The 22616-nt window shown below is 35.7% G+C and overlaps 2 protein-coding genes across 2 annotated transcripts in view; both read left to right on the top strand.

Annotated features, from left to right (window-relative positions):
* The window catches only part of LOC149773032 (S-adenosylmethionine decarboxylase proenzyme-like), a 129132-nt gene extending 116467 nt beyond the window's left edge, over positions 1–12665 (top strand). Inside the window, exon 12 of the mRNA XM_089946919.1 lies at positions 586–12665. Coding sequence (XP_089803045.1) covers positions 586–723 — 138 coding nt within the window. The 3' untranslated portion in view covers positions 724–12665. The remainder of the gene's footprint in view (positions 1–585) is intronic.
* Positions 12666–19682: 7017 nt separating this feature from the next.
* LOC149773031 (glutamine-dependent NAD(+) synthetase-like) overlaps positions 19683–22616 on the top strand; it is a 78331-nt gene continuing 75397 nt past the window's right edge. Inside the window, exons 1-2 of the mRNA XM_089946941.1 lie at positions 19683–19846; positions 22076–22136. Of these exons, the coding sequence (XP_089803067.1) occupies positions 19762–19846; positions 22076–22136 (146 nt within the window). The 5' untranslated portion in view covers positions 19683–19761. The remainder of the gene's footprint in view (positions 19847–22075; positions 22137–22616) is intronic.

The raw sequence follows: 22616 nt of genomic DNA, 5'->3' as shown, positions 1-22616 counted from the left end.
CTATAACATTTACTACTTGAAAAAATAACATCTCTGAGTGGTGTTACCGTGTTAGACTTAAAATAGTATTTAAATGAACATATAGAATTAACATAAAACTGAAACAAATCAACAAACACCTGAAGGCAGTCAAATTATCAACAAATCAAAATAACACTGCCATTCTAGTCATTCTGTGTTTTAAAATTCCCATGCTGCACTTTTTGCTTTTTTGTTGGGAATAATTTCAAGATCCATCTTTTTGAAAAAACTAAATTTGTGAAAATTAAAAGTCAGGTCTACACACCTGTCAAGTAACTTGACCCTGGCTTTCTTGTTGTTTTAATAGTCTGTTTATTTATGTTGTTGCCATTATTGAATTTTTAAATAAAATCTAAAGAAATACGTATCTCAGCCATTTGGGCTTGATCCCTTGACCACCAGCATCAGAACTGATTTTTCTTTTCCAGCCCTATTATCCACTTGGTCATTGATGCATTCACCTAGCAGAATTTATGTTCAGTGCAGTGCAGAAGATGTACATTTTAAACTTTCTTTTTTTTCTCCAGAAATCTGTGAACTGTATATGCTTTATTTCATCTCTAGGCTTCCATCGCCCGTGAAAGTCACAAAGGAATTGAGGACAAGCGAACGATCAACAACTACAACCGACAGGATCATCAGACTTGCGTCTTCAAGGAGTATCATCTGACTTATTCGTACTTCACCCGTCCTGTCATTTAGGGATGTCTGGACAGAGGGAAATGCCAAGGAACAGACCCAGCGTGGCCACGTTCAAGGAATCCATCCTATTCCCTCCATGATTCTGCTTTATGCTTTATCCATAGTATTCTTGTTGACTGCTTTGTCAAATTAATCAATAGCTCAACACAATTTATACTTGGTGTAGATCTGGGAATGTTGGTTCCTGTGAATTGGCCCTCCTGTTCTTGGCTTCCCTCTGGTATTTTTGTACATAGTTTTCCTGGTTTTTTCGTACATGCTCTCTTTTTCTTGTTTTATTGTAGTTTGCTTTTATTTCAATGGAAAACGGTCAAGGCGAGGCGAAAGCTTCAGTTTTCACTAGTAGCCCTGACCTGTAAGTGCAGATAAGTTTGCCTTACTAGAAACATTTGGGACAAAACTTGATATATACAAAAGCTTATCCCAAGCTTTGCTGACATGACAGAACCAAGCTGTCATGTAGTAACAATGAATCCCAACACCATGGTAACCATCTGCATGGTAGCACTTTCTAAATGGGATTACACACCACTAGCAAAAAATGAAGTGTCAACTTTCTTGTGCAGCACTTAGTAATAGCACTTGAGCCTTTATTTTTTGTTTCCTATTTATGCAAAGAAGGATAAAAAGCCGTCTATTCAAAGAATAGTCTGGAACATTTATGAGAATGCAAAAAATGATTATAAATAGGCAGGAGTTTGAGTTACTGGAAAGAGATAACAGAGAAGTGGCTTGGGGTAATTTCTGGTATTTGAGTAGCTTAGCAGATAACAAACATTTGGAGAAACACAAAATTTTAGACACTTTGTGTTCTGCTGTGTTTGAGAATGCTATTTTGCTCATTCCTTTGGCCTGTTTGGCATAATACAGTTATTATGTGGGAAATTGCGGAATGTTTTTGTAAATCGTTGTAATCCACTTGACAGGCCCAAATTGTTTTGAATAGTCAAAGTCTGTGTGCAGATAATAAATTAGAATTTTTAGCTCTACTGTTCATCGACCAGAAGACCTTATGCTATGGCCTGTTGTCTGTTGACAGTCTATTGTCCATCAATTAGCACAATGACAGTCTATTGTCTATCGATTAGCATGAGGAGTCTATTGTCCATCGATTAGCATGATGAGTCTATTGTTCATCAATTAGCACTGACAGACTATTGTCTATCGATTAGCATGATGACAGTCTATTGTCTGTCGATTAGCACAAATTTTTCATCGCTACTACCTACCTCTTTAGTACTTGGAGGATTGCCATAAAATTTTACACATTCATTTTGTGGTCTGGTTTGTTCAAAATGAAAATGGTGTTGCTCAGACATCCGTTATTGAAAATCATGCAAGTGGTACTCATCCTGAGTGGATAGTCATATCAACACCAAATTTTACTACAAGGTGTCTGGTTGGTCCTAAAAGAAAATGGTACTGATCTGATATCTAATATGGCACCAAGGTTATCTTGAACATCTTGATAATGCTACTCCTGCTTCCTCCTGGATGGACATGATCGACATGAGGTTTTTGCTTTAGGACTTCTCATGGTGAAAATGTTACCCCTCGGACCTCCAGTAAGAATTTGTTTAGTCGGTTGTCAGTGAAAATTGTACCGATCTGACCTTCAGTTTCATGCCCAAGGTAGCCATCTTTGAAATCTTGTTATTGCAATTCTTAAGACTGTATAATGATAGTGCCATGGACTTTCCACGAAGACTTATTGTGATAGTATCTATCTACATGATAGTGGTGCTGATTAGATATAAAATTTGGCCTCTATGGTAACCATAAGGAAAACTGTGTACGGCTATTTCTTCTAACAGATAGACATGGGGTTTTCACTGAGAAACTTGTTATGATGTCTGTTTGGTCTTAAATAAAATTGGAGCTGATGAGTGGTGGGCATCTTGAAAGTATTGTGATCACTGCTCCACTAGAAGGAATGGTTGTATCGTAGCCATAAGAGTTGCTCTTAAACACTTATCACTAGTTGGTTCTAAATAAAAAGGATGTCAGTGTGACCTAAAATATTTGAAAAATCTTGTAATAGCTGCTTCTTGTAAATTGAAAGGCCATATTGGCATTTTTATAAAAAATAAAAATGACACCTTTCTTGCAGCATATGGTATTTGAAATATTAAATTGAGACTGATCTAACTTTCAACATGGCTACCTTTATAGCCATCCTGACAATCGAAATATGGCTGCTTCTGGTCTTGTTTACATGACATTTTAACTACAACACTACCGTATAAATGTGTATTTGATTGTAAAAGAAAAGAGTGCTTATCTCACCTTCTCCTTGGCACTACAGTGGCCATCTTCAAAATCATGTTATCACTAGTCTTCTCATGAATGGTGTCATTAGCATTCATTTTTCATCTAAGCTTTTCTTCCAATATTTAATTGGTTCTGAATCGAATGATGCAGATCTGAACACCAGCATATCCACAAATTGGTGAAGGAGTTTTGAGAATCAGACCTGATTAACATGGGGTTGAGTCATTGCTTGCATTTGTGTACTTCATTGAGCTTATGAACACAGTAACTTGTACATATGCAAGTCTATTTTGGCCAGTCTTTATATTAAGTTCATAGTCAATGTACTGCCATTGATTTATAGTCATAAGTCTTCACTTTGGTTTTTAGTTCAATGGGCTTATGAATATAACAACACAAGATTTTTATCCAACCCATTTTGTGGATACATCAGATGAATACTTTAAATGTCATTTAAATGACTTGGCATTTTCCATCCCGTACAATTAATTATAGATTTAACCAAACTTTGCATTTGGGTATATCTTGACACAGTCTGAGACAAGTGCAATAATTGTATATCCATGGCATCAGATTCATGGCAAAGAATTTTGTTTACTGCATGTACGTACAGCTATCCCATGAACATGTTAACTCAAACATGTAAAAAAAAATATTTTGTTACTTGATTTGGTCAGATTGGTTCTTGAAGATCAGAGTTAGTTTCAATACACAGCAGTTAAAAAGAATAAAGGGACAGGTGCAACAGTCTTATCTTGGTTCCTGGAAATTCTTTTCAAACAGTAGAGCCTCACTTCCTTCAAGGGACTCATGTTACAGCATAGTCAAACATTGGATGTTTCTTTATATCTGCCATAAGGCATGATGCATCTTTTTATGATGTTCTGTCATCCCTCTTTTATGCCCATTTTTACATCCATGTATATGTCAATAGGTCATAAGTCAAGGTCACAATGACTGAAAAAAGAAAAATGTTCTGTACATCAAATAGCTGTACATGACAGAGCTTGACCAAAATTTTTGGATTGCTTGCATTTGGGGTAATGAAGAAATTTGTTGATGTTGAGGTCAAAAAGTTAAAGGTTAAGAGCATTGTAACTGAAAGATGAAAAATGGTTTATGCTCAATAATATTGGATTTACATTACCAATTTGGTGGATTGTTTGCATCTGGCATAAGGTACAAGCCAATTTCTTCTAGGCTTATAAAGGAACAAAGTCTAATAATTTTTTAAGATAGTGTCTGCCAAAATTTAATTACTTGTTCCTGTATGTTGCCATAGTTTGTGGATCATTTATTCATTGGACAAGGAAGAATCCTATTGATATTTTGGTCAAAAAGTCAAAATTTTAACTCCAATAAATATTTGGTTTTGCAACAAAAAAATTCTTTATGGGTTAGTTCCTTGACAAAACTTCCTGATTGCTTTCACTTAGGTTAAGAATGAAACCTATTGATTTTGAGGTCTTACGCTCAAGCTTTGATGCCATGGTTAATATAAAATAAAATAATTGTTCATTCGCAATAAGTTTAATTCAGAACTTCACACCTTGACCAAAGGTAAACATCCTTGAGACTTGTTCGTGAATAATCACCAGAGTGCCCATTGCACTACTAGAGTCAACATACTGAACTATTAAATGGGGTTGGGGGGCATATAATGTACCCTTGACAGTACTCTTGTTAAACATGTTTTCTTTGGTATTTATGGGAGAATTCTGCTATAACGCAATAGTTGGGGTCCATAATTCCAACTGCATTATGTACTGAATCTCAGTACAGTGAGAATGATTGAAAATTTGACAAATGTGCACATTTGAGTGTCTGGTGTTGGGGAATAAACAAAATACGTCAGACGTATAGCATTAATTTTACTACCAGCCAATTTACGTAACAGTTATGATTAAAATAGCCCCATGTTGATAAAAGTTAATCAATGCTATGTAAGAACAGGTTTCTGAAACTGAATTATTTGATCTGTTTATCGGCTTGGCTGATGCTTTGAGTGGTGCCAAAGAATGAAAGAGCTCTAAGACAAAATATCAGGACCATGTTGTATCCAAATTCATGGTATAACAATACACATTACAGCAGGGTATTACTTACAGTAGAAGTGTGTGAATGTTTGGCACAGAAAGTGTTTAAGGTATGGTTTTTAATGCTGTTAATGTTTTTGATGTTACTGACATATTGAAATCAAGGGTTATGTAAAGATGGGGCTGGATGAAGTTACATGACAGAACTCATAAGCTTTCCATATTAACCCAGATTCAGTCCAGTCAATCCTAGGAATAAACAACTATTAAATTCAACAGCCAAATCATGCAAAGCAAATAAATATCTGTGGGGAACAAGCTATTGTACATCAGAAAGGCTATTTTTGAAAGATGACATTGAAGATTAGTCAGTTGTCTCCCCTAGTTTATATGTGGCCTCATCAGTATCTAGGTTTATCTACCAGGATATTATTTTTAGTCATACATCCTTTTAAGTGTTATGCTAAAAAATAATCTCTGACGGAGTTATCGGCAAAATATGTTTGAGGCTCATAGTATGAACGTAAATTTGAAAGCTGCATGCAGCATTTTTTTTTGGTCATTTCTGAAAATACATGAAAAAAGTACTATTTACTTCAGTAGTAAAGTTAAAGTAGATTGGCGGAGATGAAATTAGACACCTATTTCAGGGGAGATAAAAAGGGCTGAAGACTATAATTATGATTGTTAGATTGAAAATAATCTAATATTGCTTTTCACGTCTGAGCATTTCAGTGATGGATTTGCTATAGTACACAATTGTGAATAAGTGAATAAATTTTAAACATTACAGTTACTGTTGATGATGTTTCAAAGAGAACTGTTGTTTTAAATGTCTTGAATTGACTGAATATGACTTGGTTAATGTGTTTGTGTGTGTGTGTGTGTGTATGTTTGTGCAAGTTATAGAATAGTCAGAACAGAAATTGTTAAGTTTTGGATGATGTTTGTTGCACTTAGATTAACCACTGAGACATCATAGTGGATTTATATTAGTTTATTACAGATTTCTGATGATGCTATGAATTTTAACAGTACAGTTTCAATTAAGAATCCAAATGCTGCAAGACCCTTCATTACACCACCATTCTTGATATGAATATGGTTATGAAAGACACCTCATTACGTAGTAATGAAATTGTATGTGTATGTTCCTCATTATAAGATGGTCTCATGTTAAGGTGCTTTGTGCTATGACTCCCATTACAGTGTTATAATGAAGGGACTTACAATGAAGGAGTACTGCATTTACCAGCGTGTAAAGATCATCCAACCACAAACATTATTGACCATCATTTTCATGTTTTTACTGTAACCTTCCATGCTTTTTTAATGTCAGCATTGTTTTGCATCATTTGGTGGAAGAAGGAACAATTAATGCTGTCTAGTCACAGATGTGCCATTCCAAAACATGCTTGTAGATTGAGGTTGACGTTCTTCATTGGAATTTTAAGTACAACAAACAGAGTAAACCCTTATCTACAGGATTTTATGTTAATGCAGAATTCAGATGCTGCAGTTGGGCATACTTTACACATGGACAAATGCAGATTTTGTGCAAAAATTGAGGAAGTGTTTCCATAGTGATGGAAATTTCTTGAAAACCTGGAAAATTGGGTTTTCTGGGCCTGGAAAATGACATGTTTAATATTATGGAATTTTGTGTAAGAATCGTAATAGTTTATGAGGATATCAAGCCTGGCTATGTCAATCATTACAACATTTGTGTGGAAATTAAATATTAATATCACTGAAGGATCCTTAAATATAAAAATATTTATTCTAATCACTTTCTGCAAAGTTAGATTTATATCTTTAACTGAAAGACTAGAAGGATTAGTATTTCATGCCATCAAAGTGAAAATAGTAAAAGTTCCTTGCACAAGAGTCAAAAAACTGTTTTCACTTAAAGTTGCAAGAAATATTATACTGTCCTTATAGTCATTTCAGCAAATGTATTTACCCTTCCAGTTTTATAAATATATACTTCACCAAATTAAAAATGACAACCACAGACCTTGCTAGCATAAAACCTAAATTACATTGAGCAGATAAATGAATGTAAATTTCAGTTCCAAGTTTAATTTATAGCAGATATTTGTAGACACAGAAATTTCTGTTTAAGTCACCATTTTTGCAAGTTTTTGAAGGTAATTTAATGCAATGTATATTACTTATGAAAATTTTCATTGCTATAGTGGTGAACTAGTAAAAGTATTATATTGTACCAGTTTTGCATACATACCTGGTCAAAAACTGCCATCTACCATTGCTTGCTATAAATTATACCTGCTCAGAATATTTCAGCATTCATATTATATAACAATTCTTGTTGTCATTTTTAATTTGGGGAAGTGTATTTTCAGAACACTGCAATGGTATTATATTGAAAATAATAAAGACAGTTTATTTGCAAATGTTTTGTCAAGTCCAAGTTAGCAGATTATGCGATATAGATGTCACTGTTTTGGCAGTGATAGCATTATTGTTGACAGTGATGATATTTTCTGTTAAAGTTGTTGAAAGTTACATGCAAAGTGTATAATTATAATATGGCATGGGTTACAGTCATGTTGAGAATGTTCCAGAATTGCTAAACTGGAACCTTTTCAAAAAATATCTTGTACCACATCTTTAATTGCAGTGAATGTCAAACCCTGCCTTTGATTTTCATTTTTTATGCTATAGAACCTTGGTTTGGGTCATAATTTTATATGAATCCTGCAAAGCACTGATAGATTGGAAAGGGAAGTAACGCTTCCAATATTTTTCTCTGGTTGTTTTAATACATGAACCAGACAACTCCAGTTCAAGAAATCCAGTTTAGTCTGAATAATTATCACATTTGTTTTGTGGTTTTGGTAGAGAAACAGCTTGTTTTCTTACCTGGTAATATAAAGACTAAAATGGTTGATTTTGTTTCTCTAAGCTTCATTTGACCTATTCAGTTTATAACAGTAAAGAGGGATGGATTGCATTTTGGAAGGCACATTTATTAAATGGTTGTGTGGTTGTGACTATAATTACAATTTCTTCTACAAACTTGGTATTTTCAGTTAAAACTTTATTGGTGGAGGGTGTAGTGTCACTGAATGCTTTCCCATCCCTCTGTTTCAGGAAAAAAACATAAGTAATAAATTACACTCAATTATATTGAATAATCATCCATTTTGACCAGATTGCCTCCCTAGGTAATTTTTTAATTACAGCTTGAATATATGCTTGCATTGCTCGATGCATCTTTTAAAGGCTGAATTTTTTAACCATTTCTTAAACAAACTGTGGTACATTACTGTAAGTTCCCACTTTTAAATTCTGTAAAATTTAAATATAGAAGAATTATAATATTTTATGCCAGAATTAATCAAGTAATTTGCAAAATAACAAACTGGTGGTAGTCTATAGAAGAAAAAGCCATGTGTTTTCTTTATTACAGTGTTTATTTCTGATTCATCAGCAATACACACTACATAAGTATATCAGTAATATACATTTATGGATTGACTATTTGAAATGAACTCTTCTGACATGTACCATATGTACTCACTTAAAAGTTCAGTCCAACAGCAAACTGCACAGACCCATATCCATCAGCGCATTATGAGCTGGCAGATCAGGGTCTGTGTTGTTTGCAGTTGGACTTAAAAGCAAGTATATACGGTAATACAAAGAAAACAATATATATGACTTCTTTAAAAAATATTCAGTTTCAGAGAAGAAATCATTTAGAAAAGTGGGAATATTTTTTGGCACAGACACTGTAAATCAGTGCCAATGTTAGCAGGTCTTTGGAAGCTTTTATTATGGAATGCTGGTTTTTTTTCTTCATTTTTTTTGTTGTTTTTGTTGCATCATTTAAAATGACCTATACAATCTGTTGATATCTTTACTTTTAATTATCTATTATTTTGTTACAAACCATGCAGCTTTTTAAGTCTTTTAATTCTTTGTTTTACATTTTGAGAGGTGTAATATATACCATGTAACACATAACCAGTGTAGCCATTTTTTAATTGGAGAATTTATATTCCAACCAAGAATCACTGATTAAATCAAGATAAGATTTAAGTGACTATTTACGCAAGAGAATATAGAAGTTAGATTAGTTTCCATGAAAAGCAACCATTTGAGCTGTTTTATATGAAGGTGAATTTCAGTTTAATAGCAATTTTTAGCTCACCAGGCCATGAGGCCTAGCGATCTTATGGTCTGGCCCTACATCTGTTATGCATCGGCCATCTTTCATCAGTCGTTTAATTTTCAGTAATTTCTGATCAAGCTTGAATGATAAGTCTCTGCCATCATGGTCTTAGACAAGATTTAGTATGAGTGACATCCATCCATATTAGTGTAATTTATGTAAATTTCCTTCCCAAAAATAGTTTCATTTTTCCAAAGTACAAAATATATTGTGGGAATGTTATTTTTTAGCATCTTTAAATAGTGATTGTTTATAGAAATATAAAAGGCACAGCAATAAGGACTCAAAAATATCAACATGATCTTCAATATTAAATACACTTGCATCTGACATGATTGTATTAAGGTACCATACATAAGTATATCTTGTCCAAATGTGTATATTGCATTAAATAACACTTGTGAGTAAATAATAATTTTTTTATGGGTTTATTGAATTCGATGACTTTCAAAGTATGCCATGTTCCAGAATGGCTAATTATAACATGGACATTTGTCTCCCATCATGACACCTTTGTTCTGACAATGCATGACTTAAACAAATTATGACCTGATAGGACTTTGTTCCAAGTGTGTGAATGTAGTTTGCTTTTGTTTGTGAGATTTGGAGGTTTGAGCAACTTTTCATGGCATTTGGATTAGTAGGTTATTTTTATTTGTCCCCATTTAAATGAAGCTTTTGTCAAAGAGAAACCAGTAATTATAAAGTAAATGGAAGCATTTAAAAAATACATGCCATATTCCTTCAGTTTAAGATAATTGCAATGTTCAGATCCATGTTTTTATCAAGTATTAGTATCAAGCATGATTATATACACAGCAAAATTAGTGACCCTGACATTCAGTATGATCATATAAACTGCAAAGTAAGTAATCTTGACATTCATCATGACATAATGTCTTCTCCCTAAAAATAATATGTACATTCCCATCAGAGAAGGATGACCAATATCATTTGTAAATAAGTGCATGTACACTTCCTATAATCTGGTCTGATGTGAAATGTACATGAGAAGTACTTGGTATGGTACCTACTGTATACAATTAGAGGCATTGCATTAAAATATATAAACATCCAAATATATCAGGCAGTTGATGTCAAAAACTCAATCAAAATAAATACGCTGATCAGTAAATAATTGTCACTGCCTGAAATGTTATCCCTGGAAAGAACAGTGGGATAGAATGGAGACTTTCTTTCGAAAGTAGAACATATGGTACTTAACAGTAAGATTCTCCAGATTACATATATGAACCTACATTACAAACAATTACTCTAAGATTTTTGTTTATACCAAAAATTACCAACATGAAGACTGCTCCAGTGGCCTTAAGTGGTTAGAGCATCCACCTCGGATGCAGGTTGTCGCAGGTTTGAAACCCAGCGAAGCCATACCAGAGACTTATAAAACTGGTTCTAGGAGCTGCTTCACTTGGCGCTCACCTTTAAGAGGTTAGTGTTAGGACTGGTCATCCTGGTGTCAGGATAATTTGATTGGATGGGACATGATGCTACATGATTGCAGCATGATGCCCCAATGCCCGACATCACTATAAACTGCCACACTGCACACTACGTTTAAAGTCTAAATCACACATGCAAAGCCCATGTGTGCATCATTACATAAAATGTCACATGACAATCATATTATTTTGAGAAGAAAAGAAATGACACTCCTTGGCTTGCTTATGATAATGGAGATCTTTTTATTATGATCTGAATTAGTAATTGTTGAATAGAATTTATGCTTTGACATAGATATGTGTCACTGCATCTTAATTGGGATGCAGTCTTTAATATACTTGGAAAGATTGATGACTCATGATACAGACAAACAAAAAATCAATGGTTCTTGTAATAATTTCAGTGTGTATACATCTAAATGAAAATAGCAGATTTTTTTCTTCTTTTACCGGCTGGCCTTGGATAGAAATTCTCTAAATAAATAAGCAAACAAATGTCAGGCAATAAATAAGTGAGGTATGAATCATATTTTCAATAAATATTGTCCATATTAATATTTTTTTAACATTATTCATGTATTTAATTTTAAACAATGATTATCTTCGTTTTTAGACCTGTACAAAAATATGAATATTTCAAAAACAAAAGAATTTGTATGTATTAAAATATATGTTAAGAAAATGACTAATTTTAAAGGGTATAAAAATTACTAGTATGGCAGTAATAAGGTGATCTTATATCTGAATTAGTTTTACACCCATTTCCTGTTACACATACATTTAAGCTTGAATACTATATTTACCATTAGACTGATGAATTGGGGGTGGAGAACGAGAGAACGCAAGATTCTTAAGATAACATATGATTTTTGTTCAAGTCTTTTTGCATAAAGACTTTTTAATGTCTTGAAGCATTTTCTTTCAAAAATAATGAATCAAATTAAATTCACTCTTCTACCACCAAATGGTTGCTCTTCAGTGAACTTTTAAGGCAGGTACAGGCTAGTGGTTATTTATGTAAGGGTAATACATGTATATGGTCTACTCTTGTTAATCCAGGTTGTGCAGTTTCTGTGGAAGAAATGAAGAAAAAAATAATCTTCCTCAGGTTTATAAAGATGGTTACAATTGTCTAATCTTAACATTGAATGACTTCCATGCATGTTTGCTTATTATCATGATCATCAGACAAATCAAAGTTGGATAAATTAGATTACTGTATTTTTCATGTGCCGTGACTGACAGGAGAGATCATGTGTACATGGCATTATCATCTGGAGACTATGTAACAAATGAACATCCAGTAGTTGTATAATTTTTGTTACTCTTTCATCTTAAAGAGTTACCTGAACTAGTCTAGAAATCCATTGGCTTTTGTCATGCACCTACAACTCAACATTTGGTGATGTATTCCCATTGTCAGCTATTTACGTATAGTACAGTCAAATTTTGATTATACAGTCTTCTTTCAAGAGACAGATTTTGTCTGGATTATTGATATTCCAATAAATGAAGATGCTATATAAAAACAAAACAAAGCACAAGTCCAGAGAAAATTCTGTTATGAGTAAAATTTCCAACTTGTTTATTTGATGTTGCACTGTTGCTTTGATTGGACCCTTGCGTCATGCATTAATCATGACAGTTTATGACAGGAATTCAGATGCAGTTTGGTACTTGCTTAACTGATGTTCTTATTGTAGTTTTTGAACTTGCAAGTCACATTCTTAGATTTTTACAAGTACTTTTTATTCAATCACTCTATTATTGTTGATTACTACCACTAGCCTGTTGGAACCAGCATATACCATTCATACTGTTATCTTTGACACAAATTAATATTGTATCTTTTTTTTCACTAAATAAATTGTTTCTAATAAAGTTTTTGATACATGAATGCTAAATGTTCAGTAAATTTATCACAGTTTTTTCTAATATTTGTTACACACAATAAATATAACAAATACAAAAGCTTTCCTTTGTAATTTGTATTCTCCTTTGTGTACATGCAGGTGAGAGAGTATTCACTTATCCATCTGTCTGTCTTTTCATCTGTCCACTTTTTGCTTTGTTCATTCATATATTCAGTACAAGTTCTGTTGCCGTTTGTGATAACACTTGCTTAAGTTGTGTAATGCCGAAATAATTTGTTGCCACACTTTTCGTCTTATCTTCAAGGTCTTTTTTTTATTGCCTGTATAGTACGTCGCCGACGGTGACTGTCCCCAAGAAAGATGGAATGTTGGTAGCAGAAGATTGGGTGCACATTAGCAAACCCAAAAGCATTTTCGACAAAGGTTATTTAACCAACTGGACCACCGAATTATTTCGTGTCACTGAACGAGTGCGTAGCCGTCATCGTGCCGTCTATAAATTGGAAGACATAAACGGGGAAGTGTTAAAAGGAACGTCTTACTTGCCCGCGATACAACGTGTGACCAAAAAGGAAGGTGTATGACATCGAAAACATTATCGAACGAAGAACTCAAAAAGTGGGAAAACGATGTTTCAAAGAAGTCAAAGTACGTTGGAAAAGATATCCACCCAGCTTTGACTCTTGGACTATAAAAAAGAAGTGACCATCATCCCCCTCAACACAGCCTCAGATGCCACTACAGCCGTGACCACTCCTTCACCCAATCTTCTCTGCAAGATCAACAAAAGCAACCCATGTGGGTGTGGTGTGTAGAACGTGTGCCTAGCACGCTAATCGTTTTTTTTTTCTTTCTGTCAAATCTTTGTGGTGTATTGTGTTATCGGTGCTTCCTTTGCCAATATGAGTTTGCAACAAGAAGAAAAACAATTGTGGACCATTTCATTAAGCAGTTGCATCGGACACCTTCTTCCCAATCATTCTCTGAAATAATTGATGGAAGCCGAAGTTTAGAACTGATAGACCCCTTGCATCTGGACATGCAGTTACAAGAAAAGTGTTTGCTGAACGGCGTGGATGTTCGCCTGAGACCTAATATCAGCAGTACGGCAACAGCAACAAAAGGTACGTATGGGACTTATTATTCGACGTCATGTCGGCTTAAATCCAACAGCACTCTGTGAGTGCATTAATGCGTTGGGGCATGTGGCACCTCGAACAAATCAATCAGCCCCTCGTCGGTGTATTAGCCAGTCGTACATGCCCGTATGGGCGCCAACGACTTTAATCCAACGAACGAACAGTCTGGCTAACCATCGTTATCTAGTCAACATGAGCAGAGTAAGCAAATTACTGGAGCTTCAGATGCACCTGTAGTATGCCTGGCGACTCCTGGATGAGCTGGCCATGGAGGCTATAGAAGAAAGTGCCAGGCTTGAAGAAGAGGAAGAGAAGAAGATGAAAGAAGGGAAAAAAGAAAGAAATGATTCTGCCTCACCCGATGCTACGACAGAGCTGTCAAGCCAGTTGTGAGGACACCTCTACATAGACAAGCACCACGGCACCATCACGGAGACCCGTGGTCCCACAAATAGAGAACTGGGATGAAGAATTAGAGAGACAGAGGCAAGAGTGGGAGCCTCAGCGTCCGCAGGAGATAAGAAGGCCACAACATCCACGGATGTGGAATAGAAGGAGAGAAGTCGTCACTATCCCTCGAAGTGAAAACTGGGATGATGAGGCCATCAACCATCTGCGCCCCCAACCACAACAATGAATTGGGAGAATGATTGGAGTCAGCGATGGATGTTTGGTGCCCGGCCTAGGAGGTGTCATCATTAACCATGTGTATCTGAAGTTCTTTTTAAAAAAAAGATCCTTTCTCAGGGCTAACTAGATCTCTAGAAAAGAGATACTGATCAAATTGTCATTTTGTGTGGATGTGAAGTATTGTGACTATAAACACTGACTCCTTTACTGATGTGTGTAAGTGTATATGTGTGCGCTCGTACCTTTGTGTGTGTGTATGTGTGGGCGCGTACGTTTCCGTGTGTTTGTTTTCATCTTAAAAAATACACCCTTGTCCTGCACAAGTGTACGTTTGTGTGTGTGTGTATGTGTGGTCACGTACGTTTGTGTGTATTTGTATGTGTATGAGTGCACGCGTACGTATTTGTGTGTGTATGTGTTTGTTTGTTCCCTGAACAAAAACACTTAGAGAACAAGTTTGGTATTAGTGTGTTGGTTTGTAAAAAAAATATTTTAGGTTAGCTCACTTCACTATGGGTATGTTAAGTAGGTGATATGGGTAGTTGGTGAGAGGATATGGTTTCCTTCACGTCCGTTTTTGAGGTATATAAAGTGTAGCGTTCATCAGTAGTGATATAGTATCGACCAAGAAATCAGCGAGCAGCACAATAATCATTACGTGACGTTATCTATGGAAATACTCATCCCAGAACACGCTTTGAATGTGCTACGAGGACTATGACTGGATATCGCATCAGGATGGAACCTTCGAGCCGAAACAAGAAGGACGACACTCCTGCTAATTTGTGAGGAAAGTTCAATTAACAATAACTGGATAAGTGGCCTACAGAGACGACCGACGTACAGAAGATCACCAAACACTCAACAAAGGGGACGAACGAGGGATTCGCAGAACCAATATACTAGTAACGTTGGTACCACTAGAACCCCTACTAAAGTTGCAACAACAGAAATGCAATATACTAATGGAAAAACAACTATGGAGGCCCGCCTCAACTTGCCAATGATAACATCAACATCAACTGACTCTGTGAACAATACTCAACAAGCAGAGGCACCCCAAAGGGACAAAGAAGTTAAAAACAAAACAACAGAAGCAACTAAGGCGGCAGAGGCAATGAGGTTAACCTGATCAAAGAAAACACCATAGACAATGAGAATGAAACACCTAAAGACATATGCAAAGAATCAAGGACATTGCCTTCAGTAATTCCAGCTTTAAGTTTACCCATTCAAATACCAGCACCAGCACCATCATCATCATCGATTTAGGTAAATCAAATCATCGCCATGGCAAGACATAATTTACATGAGAAACCTAATGTCGACTCGAGGGCAACAATGCTACAGTCACATATGAACTCAGCAATAACAACATCAAAAATACCAGTCGTAAATGTGGCACCAAAGAATATCAAGGCACTTACACCAGTAAACTTGAAACATCCAAAACATCTACTGAAGCTGCTGTAGCTACTAGAGCCACTGGAACTACAATTACAGCGAGAGAACAGCAACAAAAAAATAAAAAAAATAAAGACAAAAATAAAACAAAATCACAGAACAATTGCCCACTTCTCTAGATTTTCCAGAACAGACAAAACCAAGACAATTGCATCATCATCATCATCAACAACTACAACAAAGATTAAAAATCCGACCTACAGCCAAACAAAGTGCAGAGATGTTAAACTAAATATTTGATCAGGCAGAACAAATTGGAATAGGGTACATGATGGCTGACCAAATTAGTGCACTAAACTTCATTGGACGGGTGGTAGATAAATAACAAAAGACAGAACGTCAGGGAAGATTCATTACACCACAATAACTACCTTTCGTGAAAGTAGCATGCATCCTCCACAAACTAAATGATGAATTCCATCTGACTCCGATGCCACTAGTGATACTGATAGCCAATGAACTGATTAAGGTACATAACATGACAACCCCAAAATTCAAGGTAACACCTGAATTTGAACACCTGGCCATCGGGGATATCATCTGCCCGAAAATCATTGCGACAGAAGAAGATGACAGGTGGGAGTTTTCACCACCCAAGCAGCTGGAGGACTAACCTCAGCCCCTTTCAGGGCTATCTAATCATTGCCTCTTATTAAGAGATTTCAATTTGGCTTGAAATCTCGACTCGATAGTACTATTGTAAACCTAATGCGATCCTTTGGTTACTGTTCAAAACTAAAACCACAATACCTAACTTTACATTCAAAATTTTTATGTTGGTCTCTCAGACCTAAATTTCTTTTGATTTAAATAATTTACGCAGACTATGTGCTGTCGGAATATTTAAGATAGGAAAATGTAAAACCTAAATCAGAGACACGAATTACGACTGTGGCTAACACAGAATTAGTAATAGGGAATACCCATTATATAAGCAACTGGGTTGAATTTCGCAATATTAATTTTGGCGTTTCAGGTACGTTACGGCGACGTTTGGACCTACCCTCCAAATCCCTCCCTCCCTGCCTGTTCTGACATTAAAATACGAGTGTGTGGGCCGATTCCCACTCGTCTATAAACCGGGTGCCCCGATGAGCGTGTACGCACGAAACCTGGGTGACGTCATAAAATCAGTGCCCAATCCTGCGATATTTCTTATCCTGCCGTAATACCGACACACATACATTTGTTTACTTTGAGTGCGTGTTGGGTCCAATCCCACTCGAGATAGCCTTTCATACAGGTCGAAAGGGACATGCTGACCCAGAACAGAAGAAAGTTTTGTTTTCACTGGTCAGATAGTCGATATATATAAGCTTGAAAAATCCGGTTTTGTAAAATGAAAATGCCATCCGAATGAGAAAAGCGATAGCACGATAGAAATATCAAAGCTTTCAAAACTTTCGTCGCCGAGGAGTTTTGGGTTAGCATACTTCTGTCTGCCTTAATTTCTTCCTTTGCGTACCTGACATACAATCCAGTAACAGCTGTAACAGCTACTGTCAAACCTTTTGTGTATCTGGAAGGCTTAACTATGTCATGGACAGACAATCCAGTAATAATAAGAGTGTAAAGATTGGTACCAAATCGTCTTTTGAGTATCTAAAAATTTCACGACATCATAGACATACACACCAGTAATAATAACAGCTGCAACAATTATTGGCAAAAGCACAACCGTTTCAATTACAACGCATTGCGTACGCATTGATTTATTTAGCATTATTTTCTGTGCTCCCTTTTTCCTCTATTGACATTTTAGCATGTCTTCAATGTTTTTAAGCTGTCGCGCAATGCCGATAGAGGTAACTCTAACTTAACTGAAACAAATCCAGTAAAGTATATGATACAAATGTACGTCATATTATTGTCATTCACCTCTGTCATTCAAATTGTCGATAAGCAGAACTTTACTCATCACATATATTAATGTTTGAATGATCACCCTAGATAAGGACTTGGAGATTTCAGCTTAATCTTCCGTTGGCAAAGATGACATGGATTTTCTTTATCTTTACGATCCATATTTACAACTCTTTGTCAGATAAAGATTTTCTGGTTATATTCTACATCCTCCCATTAGGGACTTAATTTTTTGTTTGTTTGGTGGGGACAACTGCCCCCCCCCCTCCCCCGAGTACGAGGATCAATACAAGATTATTCATTTCGACATTGGAAATAAACGTGCCCTTGTGTGCACAATCTCGAATGTGAAAATCTAACTAGGCTGGGACTGTAGCGAATCATCGTTGTAAGCGCGCACATTCACTAGAGACTCCTGTGATAAATGCCCTTTATCTTTCGCCCTGTGTCCTTTGCGTGTCCTGTGATAAATGCCCTTTGTCTTTCGCCCTGTGTCCTTTGCGTGTGATAAATACCCTTTATCTTTCGCCCTGTGTCCTCTGCGTGTAATAAATACCCTTTATCTTTCGCCCTGAGTCCTCTGCGTGTTATCTGAAGTGATCCGAATTTGGATCTGATGGTGCTGGAAACCAAACTTGTTTCGTACAATGTAAAGTTACAACAGCTTCTGCCACTGCGAGATTGATTAATATTCTATAGTCAAGCTTAAAACGTATTAACACAATAGGAGCCAGTGGCGTCGCGGGGGGGGGGGGGGTGTGCGGGGGGTGCGGACCGCACCGGGTGACACCATCTCAGAGGGGTGACACCAAAATGAAAAACTGCAAATTTTACAGAGCACACACTGCTCGGTCTAGTCGGATTTCATAAGCGGATAACGGATCACAGTTAAATACATGACTAGCAGGCACAGCAGTGGCGTCGCTAGGGGGATGCGGACTGCACCGGGTGACACCATCAGAGGGGGTGAAACCAAAATGACATTACTAAAGATTCTGTATGGTCTGTTACGGAAGGAGGACCATGGGGGTGACACCATGAGCTACCGCACTGGGTGACACCAACCCGAGTGACGTCACTGATAGGAGCCCATCCACGATCACGTCTGGATACTTCATTTTCATGCGAACGGCTGAGACGACATCCAAACCTCGCAGGAATAACTCGAAGACAACCTGGAGAAAACTCACTATTGTTGTGAATAAAAACAGGGGCAATAAATACACCCTAGAACTCACACCCATCCCATTGATCCGACCCTGGTGGGTGTGTTTTTGTGTGTCTCTTAAAAATACAAGCATTTGATCACTGTAGTTATACTTTTTATGTATTTAATCTGGTGCAGACGTTAAGTGAATACAACACATATAGAGAGTTTGCAAGAAGTTTCACTTTCCTTCAGGAATAACATCCTTACTCACATGCAAGTGTACTCATGTCATCAGTGCGATTGTCCCTTGGTGATAAAACTATTGTTTTGAAATGCACTGTTTCGACGGTGAATGTCAATTTTATTAATTTTTCTGATCAACTGAAGTTGAAAACTGATATTTTGTCGTATGATATCTATTTATCTATCTCTCTACCTACCTACCTACCTACCCTACCTACCTACCTACCTATATATCTATCTATCTATGCCGTTTAAGGAAAATAAACATCAGATAGAAGGAAAAGTGATTTTTTAATAAATAAAATTATCAATGTAATCGACTCCTGTTGTTTTACTCTGGTAAATTATAATTCAGGTACTAGACCATTCGACCAACAAAATGATTGGAAATGAAATGCTCCTTTTTGTATTATGCCTCATCTGTTCCTCCGCTATGTAAAACCGTGAACAAAGATGAATATTAAACGTACTTTTAAATACGTAAAACTTTCCTGTGGAAAAAAAAAGAAAAAGCGAATAATCGCAGGAATATACTGATTACTTAAAATACTGCACAAAAAAATGATTAAAAAAAAATAAAAAATAAAAATGGCACGATCGGTTGCTTCCCTTTTATCGACGCTCTTCTCCAAAGAGATAGTCAACATAACTAATTTGCCCAAAAAGTGAAAACTTGGAAAGTGTTAAAAGAATTTGTTTTGAAAATGGGAAGAAAAGTAACATTAGCCGTGTGTACACTTAATCAGTGGGCAATGGATTTTGAGGGAAACTTTCAGCATATACTTGAAAGTAAATGAGAATATTTGTCATTATTATTTTAAGGCAAGGTTAATGGTCCCGATTTTGTCTGTTTTTGCAACACCGTTAAACTTTCAGTACCGCATTGTGACGTTTACGATGAAATTAAGACTATAGGACAGTGGATACACAGATGAGAGAACCAGACTAGTAAGGGTATAGCACGAGGACGAAATGACTCGACATCTTATTTCTGTTTTGGCCAACTCTTTTTGTCTCCTTAGTCCTACAACGTAAGAAGACTCCCTATTCTTGTCTTTTGGGTCGCCTGTTACTGCCTAAATATCGGCGTTGTGTAGTGTATCCCGAGGTCGACTAACATCGGAACGAGAAATCAAATTTTCACTTGACAGCCCATATCGACGTTTTTCTACAACTTAAAGTCACAGTGCTTTAGTTGGACTTACACTAATGTAGATTTTCTAATAAATTCAGATTCTGACGGAAACAAATGGACATATTTTTCAAGTCATATTGGTTAAAAGAATGATAAATATCTTTTCCTATTTTGTATCAGAAACCATAAAAAAGCTGGGTAGAAAATAATGTTGAAACACATTATTACAGCTTGTGATCAAATATGAGGCAATCAGAATGTCTCATAAGAACAGACGATTTTATAGGAATTCAAGAAAAGAAAAAAATATCACATGCAAATCGTAAATACATGCTTAAAGAAAGGTTATATTATTGCACTGTATGTGTGACACAAAGTTCAAGCATTTTGATTTAATACTACATACTGGGCCAAATTTTGTGATTTAAATTTACTGTAATATTGTATTGACAACTGTTATAGAAATGTATGGCTCAATTGAACATCGGTAAGAAAATTACATAAAAGCAATCAAGTGTCTTTCCATCGTTGATCCAAGAACCATAATGTGAGATCTATGAAAATTGCACATTCATACATTGTCTCGGTGCAAAAAAACTTATTTTAAACATGAGTAATGATTGAAATACCAATTACATATTTTTAATCAAAATGGCAATGCTTTCATAATATAAGTATGTAATCCAAGGTCAGGATTTTCAAAATATTCATCCTTAGATAAATTCACAGGTGAAGCATTTCAGTACGAACAGTAATTTGAAAGATACATCAATTATTCTTGTAGAAGATATTAATAATATCAGAACATGGAAAATGAGGAAAGTTCACTAAAAGATATATGCAATGGAAAAAGTATAAATGATGATGGATAAGAACGTCTACACACAGGACTATTAAAGATTGGGTGTGCATATAATGTGCTGTTGTCTACACTCAGGACTTTTAAAGATTGGGTATGCATATAATGTGCTGTTGTCTATACACAGGACTATTAAAGATTGGGCGTGCGTATAATGTGCTGTTGTCTATACACAGGACTATTAAAGATTGGGTGTGCATATAATGTGCTGTTGTCTACATACATGACTATTAAAGATTTGGTGAGTGTGTGTGTTGTTATCTGCATACAAAATTATTGAGGATTGTGTGGGCATATAATGTGTTGTTATCTACACACATAACTATTAAAGTTAAGGTGAGTGTATAATGTGTTGTTATCTACACACAGGATTATTAAGGATTGGGTGGTCATATAATGTGTTGTTATCTACACACACAGCTATTAAAGATTAGGTGAGTGTATAATGTGTTGTTATCTACATACAGGATTATTAAGGATTGTGTGGGCATATAATGTGTTGTTATCTACACACATAACTTTTAAAGATTAGGTGAGTGTATAATGTGTTGTTATCTACATACAGGATTATTAAGGATTGGGTGTGCTGTTCACTGTACTCATATTACACATTTTTGAACATTTTAGACTTAAACCTTTTGCATGAAAACCTTGTATGATTTAGTAAAAATCATGATGTACACTCCTGATAATTAGTAAGACTTCTTTGAACTTATGCATATATGGCCTGATTAGATTTTTAGGCCATTATAATAAAGTTTCAGTTTTGTACACATTTTGGACTTTGACATCTTTTTATAAAAACATTGTGATTAAGCGGAAACCACTTGAGATAGATAAATGAAATTTGTTTAAAAATATATTTTTATATACATATGTAGATAATATGAATATGATTGCAGGCTGTTACAGCAGTTGTTTAAATTTATAAATAATTTTGAACTTTTTGGTCTTTGATGTTTTGGTTTGTAGTGGGGGCATACATTTTTAGAATCATAAAAATCTGGTTTTTGTTTTACTTCAGGCATTAAACAAGCAAAGGAGCAGGGTGCCACCTACAGGTTGGGACCAGAGTTGGAGATTTGGTAATGGAATTGTCATGATCAGATATTTTGAAATAAAAGTATAGTGTTTATTTTTGACATGGTGGATCTGCAGTGATGTGAAAGAACTTCCTCAGACATAGCAGATGGGGAAGGAGTATTGAAATTATGTTCTGACATTCCTATGCCATCATGAGATAGTGTATCCATGAGAGAAAGCCATATAGGACATGCCTACCTCTCTTGACTGTGTCTGATGACTTAAATTTGACATTATCTTGTACTTGGCAAAAAGATGTCTGTTTTAATTTTTACTGCAGTCTATCCAAAATTATGAATTTACCACATCTGATATGAACATGAGACATAAAAAAATCATGTTTTTTTGTTTGAGGGAGAAATAACACCCTTGAGAAAAAGCCTTGTTCCTGCTTAAACATTCTGACTCTTGGATGAGATTTCCCTCCCCCATTTGAGATGGTTTGACATCATTGATGATTGATGAATAAAATATTTACTTTG

The sequence above is a fragment of the Sinohyriopsis cumingii genome, unplaced genomic scaffold (assembly GCF_028554795.1).
Source record: "Sinohyriopsis cumingii isolate HCF-2022 unplaced genomic scaffold, ASM2855479v2 utg000913l, whole genome shotgun sequence".
NCBI lineage: Eukaryota > Metazoa > Mollusca > Bivalvia > Unionida > Unionidae > Sinohyriopsis > Sinohyriopsis cumingii.
This window is presented reverse-complemented; position numbering and strand designations above follow the sequence as displayed.